The sequence below is a fragment of the Crocodylus siamensis genome, chromosome 10 (genome assembly GCF_052110815.1).
Source record: "Crocodylus siamensis isolate JL-2025a chromosome 10, ASM5211081v1, whole genome shotgun sequence".
Classification (NCBI taxonomy): domain Eukaryota; kingdom Metazoa; phylum Chordata; order Crocodylia; family Crocodylidae; genus Crocodylus; species Crocodylus siamensis.
Window position 1 is genome coordinate 15,527,476 of NC_143404.1, and position 17,142 is coordinate 15,544,617.

Here is a 17,142-nt window from a genome sequence, read left to right on the forward strand (position 1 = left end):
TTAGTGAATAACAAGGATCGCCTAGATGAGCATGTTGTAGAAAAAACAATATAAATGACTTCTTGTATTAGGTCCAATGCATTACCCTTGTCTATCCAGATTTAAGCGAAGCATTTGATACGGTGTCTCTCACAACATTTTTTTCTAAGGCAGAGAAAATGGGGTTAATGCTATAATCTTAAGGTGGGTAGAGCATTGGCTAAATGGGTGACTATATAATACATTACAGTGAAAGGGGAGTTATTAGTCAGGAGAACTGGTACTTGCAGTGGTCCTTGTGGATTAGTCTTAGGACCATCCTCTTTAATACTTTCATAGCTGCCATCTCTTCTAATACTTTTACTAACAGCCTTTAAGTGAGAACCAGATATGTACTGATGAAAGTCATGGATGACATGAAGTTGGAAGGCATTACCAGCTCTAATACTGTGTGTGCACACGCATGCATGTGCAGTTAATTAGCTGAAACAACAAAAAGTGGCTCATGTTGGAAGAATCCATTCACCAGAATGCACATAGCTAAGAAATGCTTTGTACCTTGACAAAATACTGACACCTCTAAATCCACTGTCAGAATTTTGCATGTATTGATCAGTAGGTTATAGTCATTCAGCTGATACGAAGGTAAATATGTGTCTGCTTGAATAACATTCTGACAACATAATCCATGCCGTGCAACATCTAATTTGGAGCCTCTGTTTTTAAAGTAATCTTCTAGAACACGTGGTCTGCTTAAGTATCAACAGTTTGTTTTCATGTTTTAGTGAATAATGAAAGAGTTATTTTTGGGAAGGGAGTGAATTATTTAATGTATGTGATATATTGTGAACAAGAATCTCTTTTTGTCTCCCTGCTTTTCATCCTTTCCACTCCTTTGCAGTATATGGGTGTTCCTCAGTGACAGTTAAAGAGAAAAGTAGTGAATCTGAGACAGGCAGATGCAGTACCTAGCTGGCTTACTTTCTCATAGTTGTTCTGGTACTGTATCCCTTTCTGTCCTACCAGTATATAGTGGATCTTTGCATCACTGAGTTTGGAACTGGTGATTTTTTTTTGTCTTCAGAATAAAAAAAAATTGCAGAAATTAGGGCTGGGTGGGACCTCAAGAAATCATTTAATTCAATCCCCTGCTTTTGCTCTAGGGAGGATTATCTCTGTCTAAACCATCCAGACAAATGTTTGTCTAGTCTGCAGTTAACAACTAGGAGTAAGTGTATTCTGTGTATATGGCTAGGATCAGATTTTTTTTTCAGGATTAAACATGCATAGCTTGTGATGCCCATAATTTCAGATGCACTTTTGGGCATGCAATTGTGCACACTCATTTCTTCATTCATACCTGTACAGTTTTCTAGGCATGCATATTTTAATCACTCCCATCACTGCAGTATCTGACTGCCTCCACGTAGAAAAAAAATAGAGATGACTATTTCTGTTTCTAGATGTCCTGCAGGCTTTTACAGTTGTGATAGTGAATTAGCTGCACATTGAGCGTTGGGTGACGTTTCCATTCGCTTTTTTGAAAGAAATGCCATAAACAGTGGGGTCTGGACCTTCCTGTAAACACCAATAATCATCCAACTTTTCAATATATGAATTGGATATTGTTTAATCCATGACCTGTTTGTGTTTTCAAAACAATCAATAGGATTTTTAAAAGCTGGGGTAAATAGGATCCTTTCATTGCTTAGAAGGATCATGAGTTCTGCAGTTCTTTCACAGTATCTGGCTCCATTTATGAAGTGTCCAGGCATTGGGTTCGGTTTATCACAGGGGTGTTCAGTCTTTGGCCTGTTGGCCAGATGCAGCCCACAGAGTCAAGGCATCTGGCCCATGGGGCTCCCCATGGGTGGGGAAATATGGCGGCAGGGGAGCAATGGTAATTACTACAGCCACCTTCCCCCTCTGCCAAAATCCCAAACCTCAAGCCTTGTGGCAGACAGGAGCCTGGGCATGCCTCCACCTTCTCCCACCCCCTCCATGGGGCTAGACTGGGGCTGTGTCATGCCTCCTTCCACCCGTCCCTTCCACAGGGCCAGGTTGGGGGTCTGCCATGTTGACCCTGGGCACCAGCTCAGGACCACCAGCTGGATCCGGTCTGTGGACAGACCAGGCACTGTCTATCTGGGCACTGGTTTATTGTATTAATCAAGCAGAGTCGATCAAGTTGTGTATTAGCAAGAGAGAAGGAAATCTGTAACTTGTCTATTTCTTAGTATTCTCAATTGAGCAATGCTAATTTCAGTAGCTTTTATTGGGATGGCAACATCCATACTGTATCCTAAGTTATGACATCAGAACAATTAGATTCCTATTTCATCACTAAATCATCTAATTTCACTTAAACTTACCTGGTTTGCACTTATTAATCTGTGTATTAGGGCTACATACATAAGGCTGTCTTTTGTGTTTTATTGCATAAGAAACCACTCAAATGATTAACGCCCGCCCCCCCCCCCTTCATTAAAGTAGTAATACTCACTGTTTTTCCTCCGAGGATTTAAAGGTCAGCTCTGTAAAGCTTGTTAGGTATCTAGCTCCAGGCACTGAAATATCAGCAACTCCTGCAATCATTTACAGAAGTAGGCAACTATTAAGATCCCTGCTTTACAAATAGATGAAAGGCCAGATCCACAAAAGGACTTAAGTTCTTACAGCCTGCCCCTGTAGTCACCCAGTGACAAAATTTAGATTCGCAGGAACCCCAGTAAGCTACCACCTAGTCCTAAAAATGCCTACAATGTCAGCACATTCGCTCCTGACAAAAGATTTCTCTTTTAGCTGGTAAGGTCTCTTTGGCATACCAAGAATTGCCTGAGTCCCAGCAGTACCAAACTAACATATACTTAAGCCATATCAGAATCCACAAATCAGGTGTTTCTTTGTGTACCACATCTGTAGGACCCAGTGTTGGAATGGGAGATAGTGGGGAAAGAATTGCCTTATTTGTGGCTCCTGACGGGGCCCAAGCACCCAGGTATCTCAGTGTTATTGTGCCTTTATCCCTGGTAAAGCCATGTGTATAAGTTTAAACTATCACTCTAGAGTCGCTTTATACTTCAAAAGTGTCTGTGATCACAACCCATAGCAAACGTATTGTAGAAACAACAAGTCTATACACTCACAATATACATGTCGTCTGTGCTGAGCTTCTAATGCTGGATACGGCCTTCATGAAATATGATACTTGATCACTCAGCTGAAGATGAGGCTCAAACTGGGAGAACTGGACTTATTTATTAGAATGAGTGTCCCTGATATAACTGAATCCAAGTTCATCCCTTAAGATTTACAAACCCTTTTCACCAAGTGTCAACCAGTGTGCTTTGGCTCATGATACACAGAAATCAGAGCAAATGGAAATGCCAATCTCTTCTCTTCCTATCTTGCTATATTAGCAAAGTGCTTGACTTATGAAGTGGGATTACGACCATCTGAATAGTCTCCCTAACTCCCTCCCCCAGTAAAATCCAGTGGATGTTTTTTGCAGCTGTTTTTCAGAGAGGGTAGACTGCAGGTTAAGAATAATAGCCCTTGTCACTTCACGTAGCCTTGTTATTGGAAATATTTAGTGCCAAAGCTGGGCTGTAGGGGTAATGTCTAAGATGTGATGATGTTGCTTCTTGCATCAGTGAGCACAGTATTGATTGTAAGCTGTCGGCATTTGTGCATGCTGTGTGGTATTCCCAGAGTCAGACCACAATGCATCAGGCAAGTGTCTTGCACACTGCATTAACTAACACTGCTATAACAGCTTGGCTGCCATCCCTTAATACATCTCTTCAACAGCTCTCTAGCTCTTTTCTGCTGATGGAAAACATTCAGAACTGAAGCTGGATGTTTTTTCACACATGAGCAATGAAAGGATAAATAAGATAATACACCATGCAAATCCTTCACTTGACAGTGCAGAGTTTATTGTGGAAGCTGCTGAGGACTAGCAACCCTCATTGCAGTTATAATATCAGAGTCGCTGGCACTTTGCAGCTGTAAGGATCAGGAGAGTAGTTGTTGCCTAGATGCTAGCTTGTATAAATGACTAGGAAATAGTGCCCAGAGACATGTTTGCTGCAATAATAAAAAAAGGCACAGCAGAAATGAATTAGTCTGCTCCTGGCATTGTAGAGTGTGTACAGATGTGCCGTCTGCAGAAAGGGCTTCTAGGCTATGCATCACAGACACTGCCTATCCCGCTTGGAGTCTGGTGGTACTGCCTTAGTGCCTGTATTTACCCCTTGCTTTCACCTACGTGTATCTCAAGATCCTTGCTCTTCATGGAGCCTGCTTGGAAAAGCCATTCATCTCTCAGCGTGGGGTTGAACTGAGAGCCATGACTGCAGCTGTTCTGATAAGCCCAACAGAGCAATAGTTATGACTGTGAGAAGTTCATTACAAAGTCTGTGTATGAGACAGAGAGAGTAAAGTGCAGCCAGTTCTTAAATAATTTCCTGTGAACAACTACAGTGGAAGTCCCTGGGTGCTGAAGATGCTCTGCGTGTCTGAAAATTGGGCACGTGGGATTCGTGGACTCATGGAAGTGTGGATGCAGATCTTTCTAGAAGTTTTAACAGATGCAGGAATGCAATACTGCCAATCAGTAAAAACCCTGGACATATGGCAGGACCCAAGCAGAGAGTCCTGGAAAGCAAGGTATTCTGCCATATCCTCTTGAGGATGGCTGGCTTTTTAGTGTTCATACCATCATGGCTGTTAACCTGGCCTTCAGATCCAAAGACCAAATCTAGCTGTCAGTGGTGGCTCTCCTCTAAGGTGCCACCTTGGTTTAGGACTGAGGTTTGTTTTTTTTTTTTTAACAGAGGGCAAGGCTAAGCCCATGGAATAGCTGCCCTCCATAGGCAGCACTCCTCAAACTAGGAGGAGCACAGCCCACAGGTCACCTGAATCTGTCCATGTAGGTAGGCTCCTTGAGAGAGGATCTAAAGCAGCTCCTGCTGGGTTCTTGGCTGGTGAGCGGGACTTTCTTCCTTTGTTCCTCACCCCACTGCCCCCCATCTGATGCAACTGGGGAGGAAGAATAATGCAGGGATCCTAGTTTAAAAATCCCAAATTCTCTGATTTAAAAAGAATCCCAAATGATCTGATTAAAAAAACCAAAATCTGTGTTTTTACTGCAATTAAAATGAAACCACCTCTCTCTCTCTATATAGATATAGATATCTCTATATCTAGATTAGTTATAGAGATATCTATATCTATATATATATATACACACACACACATAGGGACCAGTTGAACACAATGTTTTATTGATATATTTACAATTAAAAAAAAATTGGAAGCCTACCTGTGCCTCAATTACTATAATAAAATAATTTCTAAATACCTATAAATGTTGGCATTTGATTTTGGGTTTTTCATCATAGAAAATCAGAGCTCACCCTGCCCGTTCACTCACCAGGGTGTAAGTCCAGCTGCAGCTGTCCCTCCAGCTGCTTTGTGGTGCTGAGCAACCCAGATATGCCGGTGTCCTGCCTCTACCTGTGCCCTTGCCCCTCACTCCCAAGCCACAGCTCCCTGGCCCGGCCAGTCCCCTTCACTCCTAGCCCACAACCCCACAACCCCTTCCAATGCCCCTCACAGCCGATACGCAGCCCCCCCACGCTTTCAGCCCTACTGGTATCCCTCACTCCTGACTCACAACCCTCTTTCCCCTTCCCCAGCCATGAGTGAGTGGTACCTCCTGAATCTGGAGGGGCACCTGCAGAAGGCACTGACCCTGTCCAGGGGGGGCACCAGCCCTACCAGCAGCATCAGTGTCAGCTGTCAGAGGGGACACTGGCCCCATCAGGGGGCATGTGCACCCCCTACCAGTTGCCTATGCCCCTAACCCTGCTAGAGCAGACCCCCAGCTGCCAGGGCTACAGGACCAGCCTGCCTGCTCCATGGCATCAGCTGCAGGCCTTGTGGCAGCGTATTCCCAATCTGGCTCTGGGCAGTGCTCTGGCTGGGCAGCTCCCCACCAGCCCCAGCTGCCAACCCTGCCCCACTCTCCCTTCCTCACCATGGCCACCACCTCAACCTGCCCCCCCTTTCCTACACTGCCTGTGCCCCTATCCTCCCCCCTCTAGACTTACCTTCAGGAGCTGCTCTTCACCGCTGCCTGGGGCTGTTATTCCCAGCCAGTACGTTGCTCAAATTACCAACACATTCTTAATAAAAAGATGCTCACAAGTTTTAAAGCTCTGGAAATGAACCTGACTGACCACCAAGATTGCCCTTTGTCTTGTTTTTTGGAACGGCTGTGGTACAGGCATTAATTGAGTGAATTTTTCTATACAGCTGACAAGCATCATTTTTGACTTGCAGGATTCCTCTTGGTCCCTTCATTTGGTCTGTGGTGCCTCTGACACTGCTAACCACAGTGTGTGGGTGGTGCTGGCTCTTATTCATTCTAGGGACTAGGCAAACTTCCAAATCACTTTACTTCCCTGTCCTTCTTTTCCCCTGCCTTTCTGCTGTGAACTGTCTGCACTCGTGGAGTTAAACATTTCATGTAGCATAAGCAGTTCATACTACCCCCCAACATGGGTGCCAATCTCAGCAGTGGATACAACCAGAGATCTGCACCATCAGGATCATCATACCATGCTCAAAGCTGTTGCAGATTCCCCCCAGGCAGTAGATCCCACCCTTATGCAACTGCCTGTATCAAGTTCCTACTGTTGGGCAGATTCCAACCAGTGAGCTAAAGGTGGAAACTATTTCCAATTCCAGGGTCAGATGCACTCTGTTGCCCAAAGATTCACCAAGATGTCAGGATATATTTGGTCTTGCTGCTAGGTATGGCAGGGCTTCCAACAGCATGAGCAGCCTGGCACACAGTTGACTTTCCTTTCTATAATTCTGGTGGCAAAGGCTTAATATATTGCATAGCATTTAGAAAGCAGAACAATCAGTGAATCCACACATAAAACACATTTGGGACAACTTTTACTTCTGATGCCAGAGTGCAGGCTTTCTTTACAGGAACAAAAAAGGAACATTTTAAAAAAAAATTACTCATTTACTCTTGCTAATTTTTTTAAACCATTTCATTTAAAAAAAAAAAAAGTTACTCCTGAAAGCCATTACTTGTAATAAATGTATAAGCCAGCATACTTTTTTTTTCTCGTAATCATTCCTTTGAACAAGGCAAACCCTTATCCGGTCCTGCCCTGAGCAGTCTCATGAAGAGTGGACAGGGTATTAAATAGTTAAATAACAATTAGAAGCTTGGTTCCAAGTACTTGAACTGTGGCTTCCTCTTGCCCCAGAGAAATTTACTGAAGGTCCCCAGTTAGCTATGCATTTTGTATAATTTCCTTGTGGGATTTAGTGCCCCTTGAGAAAGCGGCAGTTAGTTTCACTTGTAAGGTATCAAACTTGGTAAGACATAGCAGAAAATGCTGAAAATCCAAATCACACCTTACACAAGAGGCTTGAAAGAGTGCATTTTGCCTTTAAAAATTTGTATAACTTTTTCCTGCAACAATGAAAGCTGCTGGCTCTATTGCTGACTGTTCACAAGCAGAAAGAATGAACAGCACGTTAGGTATCCATTTTTAACATGATAGTGGTTTGGTTTTTACTTCTGTTGCAGCAGCAGTACACAGACTGAATAAAAACTTCTGTTTTAATTGGATCATTCCTCAAATAAAGAAGGGACCTGAATAATCCTTGCAATAGAAAGGGGCAGCCTTGGCATGCAAAGAGGAAGAGTTATTATTTTTATTATTATTATTATACTGTAGAACCATGGACAACCTCTATGTGAAGCAGTCAGGTGCTAGCAGCTATATATGGTGGTTTTCCTTAGAATGTCATAAATTAGCAACTTATATTTTATCTTTAAAAAAAATAAATTGAATGAATAAATAAATAATTTAAAAAAAGGAAAAGAAACAGTTATGACATGCAAGACATGAAAACAGAACAATTCAAAATGACTAAAGTGAAATACAAGTTATGTAGAAGAAAAGCCCAGATTCATTTTGGTTTGCAATAAATGCATTTTGGAAGCATTATTTATAAAGGTATTTCATATACCAAAAAAGGCACCACAGTATCTACAGAGCCAAATCCTTAAGACTTTCTGTGGGTTGTGAAGAAGGAAGGTAGCAGCCTTGATTAGAATATACAGTTCTTAGTTTATTCCCCCCCTCCTATAAACTCATTCACTGCAAATCTGATCTTTTCTACTTTTGTTTGGTTTTGCTGTCAGTTCAAAAACTATATGTATTTAAAAAGCCATTGGCAGGGGAACAACATTCTAATTTTGCACAAAACAAGTGAATTATCTCCAAAATGATATTAAAAAAATGGGATTACTTAAACAATGTGCATGTGTACACATGCATCTGCACGCGCGCACACACACACACAAACGCACACACGATCATACCCTTTTTTCTGACCTTAGCTGACTTTTTAAAAATCCCATAATATAGTGTTTATCTTCATTTTAAATCAGCAGACGCCTACAACCAAAACAATACTAGGAACCACCAAAGATTACTCAGTATAATAAAAGCATCAGAAATCCAAGCCTGCTATCAAAAGGACCATGTCATTTGGTCGAATTCAGTTCTCCAAAAAGTAAAACGAAAATGTGATATCTACTGGATTTGCCAACCTGTTACTCTTTAAGTTTTGAGGAGGCTGGGGACATTGGAATTTGTTTGTTCACCTCTACGCAGTTGTTATATGCAGAGGAATAATTAAACAAATGAACAGGAAGGACGGGGAGGAAAAAAAAGAAAAAGAAATATTTGAAATCTTGTGTTTACTAGTATTCAGTACATGAGATTCCTAAAGAATAACTTTTCCTCCTAGTTAACCTTGTCCTGAAATATATACAGGTTATTTGTTGCTGCCACTGCTATGATATTTTCTGAAGGGTGCCAAGCTGTATGCAAGATCTTTTTACTAAAGTCCAGACTGTCCACACTAATTTCATCTTTTCTTCGTTTGCCCCCTACACACACTTTGCGGGGCTTGAGGATGGCCCGAGGCTTGCTGTTTTCCCTTGAAGCCTCTAGGGTGACATCACGCTTCGTGTTGCGATCAAACATTCTGAAGAAATTGTTGTAGGAGCCAGTCATTATGACGCTGCAAAGTAAGCAGAAAGAAGGGATGAACTGAACATACAGGACACAGCAGCAGGAGTGTCTTTGCAAGCTCTCCCTTCTGGACCCTTGAAACAACAGATCAGATTCATGATCCTTCCACAGAAGGAAGAGCCGAGGGGGAGTCAACATCATTGAATTGTTCACTAGAGATTGCTATAGTGGTTTGCTAGAGATTTGCTCTCAGGTTGCAGGCCTCTCCTGGGATGATTTGGCTTAATGTGTTTGTTTTTTCCATGTTGCTATTTGCTGCTTTCAAATGAGGTGAGAACTAGATGATAAGTGCTACTCTTTTCAAACCTCACAATTTCAGGATCAGGAAGTTCTGGAGAACTCCATTCCTTTTCTACCATATTGAATAAAAAATATTTGGATTTGTTGGTAAGGCTGGGATGCATCTCCTCAAGTTTATTTCCTTACTTCTTTCTTAGGGAAATTTCTATGAAAGTTATTTCCTCCCCCCCCCATAAGAATGAGTGAAATATGGACTATATAATATGGGACAAGTGATTCAACTAACCTGAATACTGGCCTCTTTTATTTCCAACTACTGATGAGTTACAGAGAAACTTCCATGATCTAGATTAGATAAGGGATTTGGATTTAAACCTAGCCCCTATTGAGTCTTAATATTTTGATGATGTTGAATTCTTACAAGATTTAGATACACAATTGTGTAAAACCTCTGAGATCAACTCATCTTGAATGATTTCTTCTGCCTAGCATAATACTACTTTTTGCAGTTTTGGACCAAAATAAGTTATCACGTTGAGCCCAAATTTCACAGAACACCTGGGCTAAGTACAGAAAAGGCCCAAGGCTGAATCAATTCAATCTTCACAGGTCAGGCTAAGCTGCATAGATTGAACCAATAAACAAGTGAACAGACATTAACTTTTGATTCTGGAAATGCAGCCACATGGCTGCAGTGGCTCAGGCCCAAAGTTGGAGAGTGCTAGAGCATGCCTCCCTGTTTAGGTAGAGCAGACAGCTTGGACCAAAGCTAGCCCTCACAGCCTGTGAAGGTGAGGTGGAGGGGCATTGCAGGGGAGTTGCAAAGCATCCTGGGATGCTGGGGGACTGTGAGGTAACCTGAACCTGGAGGGGATCTGGGACAGAAGTTCAATTAACTGATTTAACTTAAATAAGTTAAGTCTGATACTATATTGATCTAGGTTTATCTTAAACTGGCTTAATCCGTTTTGAAAGTGTTTTATATGCACTGAACTTCTCTTGTGTTACAGATTTCTGGTTACAGACACTGAACTGGTTTCTGATTACTTATACCAGTTTATGTGTAACTTCTGTCCTTAGGTCTCCTGACATATTGGCATATCCAAACCAGAACCAGAAAAAATAGTTCTTTTCTATGTGTGGATTTGATGCAGAACCAAAAGCTTACTGGCATATTTAAATGCAAGGATTTTAATCCAAAATTACCCAACCTGAACACCTAAAATTTGGGTATGGTTGGATATAAGGTTCTGGTTTTGGCCAGTCTTTGTTTTACACTATATAATATATAAATAAAAAAATGAAGGAAACCCTCTAAAGCTCTACACCAAACCACTATGCCAACAAGCAAGATGTCAGAGAAAGGACTACACGGCAGAAGAAAGGGAAGAGCCAATAGTATTATGACCAAGGGTCCAGGGTTAAGGATGGGATCCATTTCGCACATAAAGAAGGAATTCAAATGCTCTGTTTTGTAAAGAATACAGAATGTCATCTCTAAACTTACAGCACTTCTTAAGTGCAGAATGAACAATACAATCTGTAGTTTGGGAATCCATGAGCAAAGCCCCCCTTATAATCTAGAATGATATTTCTTACCTGTCAGACCCATTCCAGACACATTCAAATTTATCAAAGATGCAGTCATTCTCATAGAGAGAGCACAGCTTGCTTCGGAGGTAATCGTGAACCTGACAGCAAAAAAAAGGGCAGGATGAGGAACAATACCATGCTTTCTGGAGGTTTAGTGAATGCCTTAAGTCTAAAATGGAACAAAAAGAGGCGCCTGTTTCCTAGCACAGTGCCTTTAATACCAAATTGCTACTTATTAGCAGGGATCTGGGTTTTCCATTCGCCATGGAAAAAAATGCAAAAATATGCATTTAAAAGAGAAAAATGTGAGAAATGGCAGGTTTCCTCTCGCAAGCTGGCAGAGATCCAGCCTTCAAGGGGCTGCTTGGGGCTGGGGGGAACGGAAGGAGGCAGGGGGTGTCTTGCAGTTTTGTGAGCTGTGGGCCCTGGCCCTGACCCTGGCAGCTGGGGGCCCCCTCCAGCAGGGCAGAGGGGGCAGGAGACTGTGGGTTGTGAGTGAGGGGCACCAGCAGGGCTGGGGGGGTGCTGGGCTGTGGGTGGGGAGAATTTAATTTGAAAATTTGCTATTTTTAAACAGAGAAAACCAGGATCTCTGCTTATTAGTTTTGCATTTCAGCTACATGGTCCAGTGAGTTAAAAATGTGACTAGAGTTCCTGATGTGTAACTTATTAATCCATCCACAACCAAAGGCACTGATGCATATAGTGACTGACTTGCTGTGTTCTCTGAAATGGAGTTGGGCAGAACTTTTAAATGCACTCATTCACACGTTTTCAATCATTTTCCAGTTCCAGTGAATAAAAAATGAGTGCCATTTCAAATATAGCTTGAGCACCAAATACTGATGATTTGGCAGTGCAGGGCCCCAAATAGTGTATAAAGATGGATTTCTCTCAAAGAGCTTGGCACTAGACTGGCACAGGGTAGAGTAGGTCTGGGATAAGGGCAGTTATCAGAACTCTGCTAACAAAACCTGCGTTGCCCTTATGCAAAACACACCCCAAATGTAAACCTGCACATTCACCAATTCATCCAAAATTACAACTGAGATAAAAGCAATGTTTTATGTCATTATAAAGCTTATGTAGCAATCGTACTCCAATTTAAAATTGTAGGCAAAACTTTAGAGAGAGTAGGCGCAAATTCTTAGACACTGTTTTTATTTTGTACTCCTAAGTTTTATGCTCTTTAACCCTAACTTCTTCCTTGTGATAACTCAAGCACATCCCATCAAAAGGGGCAGTCTGAGTGTTTCCCCCTTTGTTCCCACATATGTCTAGTACAGTGATGCTCCATCTTTTTGTGTGTGGAGCCAGATGGGTAATGCCTGGTTTCTCCGCAGGCTGGATCCTGCTAGTGGACCTAATCCAGTACCTGGGGTGCATGCAGTGGGGCCTAATTCGGCTGCACAGATGAGGGCTGCGTGGGGCAGCCCAGCCCCTATCCAGCCATGTGAGGAAAAGGGACTTGGCCTGGCTCAGCAGGGAAGAGGGGGCATGGCCCAGCTCTGATCCAGACTTGCGTGGTTGCGGGGGTCACGGTCTGACTTGCGGGAGGAAGGAGGCATGGCCCGGCCCCAAAACAGCCACGTAGGAGGAGCAGAGATGGCTTGGCCCTGTGGTGAGAAGGACAGGCAGCGGGGCAGCCTGGTTCTAATCCAGCCATATGGGGAAAGAGGATTTAGCTCTGCCCTGATCTGGCCATATGGGGGGACAGTTGTGGCCTGGCTCTGACCTGTCATGCTGAGTTTGGGATTTTGGCAGAAGGGAGGGGTGGTATTAATTGCCACTGCTCGCCTGCCACCAAATTTCCTGACTTACGGGGAGTCCCATGACCCATATTCCAAGGCTCTGCAGGCCAGAGGTTGAGCATCCCTGGTCTGGTATACAATCACCTCTGAGAAAGTAGTACCTGGTACGTCTCAATGGGTCTGTTCTCCATGTTCAGGTCCCATACTTTGACCGTGAGATAATCCCGGGTCATGATATACCTCCCGCTGTGACTGAATTTAACATCAGAAATTGAAGAGATGATTTCAGAAAAAAATGACCTGTTACTTGGGTCTTCAGGCTCTTCAAAAACTGCAGAACAGAAGGGAAAAAAAATCATCAGCATAAAGCAAACAGTAGGTCAAATCAGTATCTTCTGAAGAGGAAAGGCTGGTCATATAGCAATTGCACAGGGGAGCAAAAACCAGGAGAATACTTGATCATATACTTTATATAAGAGCATTCCTATATGACGATTTGGTATATTTTTAAAGTTACAGGAGTCTTGGAAGATAATGATTATTTGAAAGTCTAGAACAAGGGACTGCCATTGTGAATCTGAACCCAGGTTTCTCTCATCCCGTGTCCTGCCTCTGCCAGTACCAGAAGTCTCAGAGAAAGATGCAAGAAAGTGAGAATATATGGAATAACCAGCTCTTACAGCACATTTTTTCTAACTGATATTTATAACTGAGGGCTCAGCATTTTAAAAAAAGAGAGAGGGAGGAATGGGAGTGCAACTTGAGCTGTACTCAGTTTTGTTTATAATATTTGCTAGGTGCCCTTCTACATTTGAGGCCAAGCCTGGAAGGTGTCTTTGACACTGAAGTCTTTATGTGAAGGTAAAACCCTATCAGAGGAGATGTGGTGGGGTTTTGCAGTGGGTGGGGGGAGCTATTTTGTTTTTTCATTTTTTCAGTTTAATTCCTCCTCCAGTTTAATTCCTTATTCATTATTATTCCTATAATGAATAAGGAAACACTGGTATCAGCATTTGGATGTCCCCAAAAGACACATACTAAACAGTGAAGTCTAACACTAAAATGTAACAGGCAGCAAAACTATTGTGCTTTCATTTCTTCTGGCAATTTAAAATTACATACAACAATCTTATTTTCATTTCTCTAGCCTTACAGCTCTGTTCAAAGTGTCATAAAAATCACAATCTATAAAATATGAATTTCCTAAATTACGAGCTAGAATTACAAAACAGGCTGTCAGTGCACAGCAGGAATCAGTCCAAAGGTGAAGAACACTAGAATGGCAGGACTAAAGTCAGATTAGGCATAAGCAGTTATGACTCCAATTAAGTCACTGTGAATCGACCCAGTTATACTAGGACAGGATTTGATGGAAAACAAAGGCCTGCATTTAAAGGATATTATCCAATCCTATTAAAGCTGGCTCACTCTTAGCAAATGCAGGAGACCAATAGATCAACCATCTAATAGTACCCCAAAAGATGCATCCCATTCCTGCTGTACATCCCATTCCTGTTCTCTGAAAATAAGCGGTGAGTTACTGGAAGTCAATGTAAATATTTTGTAGCTACTACAACACACGGTTTAATCTTGCTACTGTGAATAAATCACAGTTTGAACAGCTGATGGAGACCAATGAAACACTACAATTTATCTGTCAATTAAATTGACAAATAAATGAATTTCCTGAATGCCATCAGCTCAGCATGTGTGTTTACCTTTTCTTTAAAGCTACTTTTAGTTTTCATGATTGCATATGGATATTTGTCTGCAGAGTCAGAGAAACTAATGACTCAAGCCTGAGACATCCTCCTGACCCTTTCATTTCTAAAAAAACCCTCTAAATTGAGGCTTATTAGCAGAAGTGCCATGGGAAGGTTTGTTCTGCTGAGGCCTCTGCTACCTTTGTCTAGTGGATGTATACACTCCTGTGTATAGTTGTGTCAGTCCTGGATTGACATTCTCTTCACAAAAGCCCCTTCCACTGCATCTGCTCTTCCATCCTGACCTGACTTGCATCTAGGGCAGGAAGTCAGCAACCTGTGGCCCATGGAGCCTTTGCATCCAGCCCACAGGGGCTCTCCCTGTGTCAAGCCGCAGTCAGCTACCTGGAGGTCCAGTGGGGGGGGAGCTCTATCTGTGCCCTGCCACAGCTGGACAGCACAGCTGCCTTTGGCAGAAGCATGGCTTTTGCTTCTTCATGCTGCAGCTGAGCAGAGTGGCAGGCAGAAATGCCCAGAGGTGGCTGAGTCCTAATGCCTGCCTGTTTCCAACTGAGCTGCGTCATTCTGGCAATCCTCCCCCAACTCCACCTCCCCCCCCCCACTGGAAAACACTGCTGACCCCGATCTAAAAAAATAAATGTCTGAAGTTGGTAGCCAGCCTGATTCTTCCACAAAGTAGAAAAAAACAGTGCCAGAGCCTGATTTATGGAACACCATATTGAGCACAAACATTTATTCAGTTCTATTATCCCCTATCTGAGCACTGGAGTGCAAGCTCTTGAATTCTGGAGTATGATACAGGTGGGGGGGAAGGAAGTGCCTGAAGTACCAAGATAAACGATCTCTCTACAAATCAGAAATGGCATCACTCACAGCAGGATCTAACTCTAGTTCTTTTAATCGCCAGCAGGAATTCTGCTGACCTGCAGGTTTTTTAAAATAAAAACAACAACAGAAAATAAAGATTCTGCTGGTCTGGGGACAGCATCTAAATTCCACGACTTGTCTTCAGTGTAGTAATTATGGGTTTGCTCACAGCAGGTGGGCTGACTTCGGGGGAGGATTTTTTCCATCAAGTATGCATGTGTTCGAGCTTGTGTCAAGGCTGGCAATGTTAAGTCTCCAGTACAAGAGCAAGAAGAATTATTGCTGATACTGTAGGACTGGGAAATGTCAAATATTACATAGAAACAGAAAAAGCCCCAGAGTATGTGGAGAAAAATAAGAATTAATGGCATTAATAAGATACACTAGCAAGAATGAGACAGTAGTGGTAAACAAGGCAGGTTTCTGACATTTGACTAGGAACAGTATACTTCATAGACTTTGGAGTCAAATATATTAGCTGAATGTCAATAACTACACCATTGCTTTTTACCAAACTTTAAAAATAATTACTAGAATGATTTATTATAAAGTTTATTTTTTCTGGTTTTTTTAAACTTGTCACTTGTCTTTTTTATACAAATCAATATTATGCCAACTTGAGCAATTGTGGGTGTCATGTATGAAGTTAGAGGTGTAGTCCTATGTATAACAGCCATCAGCAAGTAGTGGGAAAAGGCTTAGTAGCAACAAGGGAGAAAACACTATTCAGAACAGGATAGGAAAACTGAGCCTCTATTTGTTCTGTACTTCATAAACAGATTAGAGGAACACTACTTTATTTTCACAGATATATTCATTGCCTTCTGCCACAAAGTAACATCCATGTTGAAGAGTAGGAAAAGGGCATGTGGGGATAAGGTGCATGTCCCATCCTAGAAAGGGTATGATATGGAGGTGGGCCTAATTTTGGAATTTCTTGCTCCAAGTGCACACAGGATGTTGATTTTCGCATGGGCTAAATACTTTTACAGAAACCAGTTTCTGCAATGCCTGGCCATGCCACTTTTCACTTAGGCTTGAGAATCACTTTTGTCATAAATAGGAGAAGAACTTAGGCCTGAATGAAAACTGGATCCAAACTGGATCCAAACACTGCAGCTTTAGCAGCACATCTCCCAGTAAGACCCTTTCTCTAGGCAGCTACAAAACCAATGCTTGGGTTGATGTGTAGTCATCAGTGAGATTAACAGCAACAGAGAGCTTTTTCCCTACTCTTCTGTGTTTAATAATTAGCAATGCAGACCAGAAAATTGGAAATGCAGAAAACTGTGAATTGCACTGTTTCCAAAGACCACATGAGGCCTCACCATTCAACTTAGTTTCATAATTTCTGTCTCCATGGTGTCATGACAACAAGGTCCCTTAGGGCATCTACTAATGGTCAATCATTCAGGCCTGTTCCAGGAGGGAGGAGTATATTTAGGCACAGGTTACCTCTGTGGCTGCGTAAGAAGCCCCACTAGGAACAAATCAATAACTAGATAAAAAGTTTTAATAAAAGTGATTTAAACTCTGAAGGAGGTAGAATGATAGGAAATGCCAAGGTAGATCCTGTGTTCTGAAATGAGCCCAGGGGGGCACAAAAGGTTTGTTTCCTTTTCCTTGCTAATTCTGCACAATTGTTAATTTTGAGCTTGAGGTCTTACCAAAGCCTATTATTCTGTGGAGTGGGACATTATTATATATTACATGGAGGGTTGAGGAAAAGAGATGATTAGTTTTTGAAGAGGCTCACACCAATTGTCAATACTGTAATTGTGCAACAGGGAAGCACTCTCCATCCCTATGGCAATCAAAGAAAAATGACAGGGATAAAGCCTCTCTGGT

The 17,142-nt window shown here is 42.2% G+C and overlaps 1 protein-coding gene across 3 annotated transcripts in view; it reads right to left on the reverse strand.

Moving 5' to 3' along the window:
* Window positions 1-6,934: 6,934 nt before the first annotated feature.
* Window positions 6,935-17,142, reverse strand: part of PPP2R2B (protein phosphatase 2 regulatory subunit Bbeta) — a 264,323-nt gene continuing 254,115 nt past the window's right edge. For all 3 annotated transcript variants that reach the window (XM_090064739.1, XM_090064740.1, XM_090064741.1), the window contains 3 exons: window positions 12,865-13,034; window positions 10,959-11,050; window positions 6,935-9,108 (listed from right to left, as the gene is read on the reverse strand). In XM_090064739.1, coding sequence (XP_089920865.1) covers window positions 8,829-9,108; window positions 10,959-11,050; window positions 12,865-13,034 — 542 coding nt within the window. In that variant the 3' untranslated portion in view covers window positions 6,935-8,828. The remainder of the gene's footprint in view (window positions 9,109-10,958; window positions 11,051-12,864; window positions 13,035-17,142) is intronic.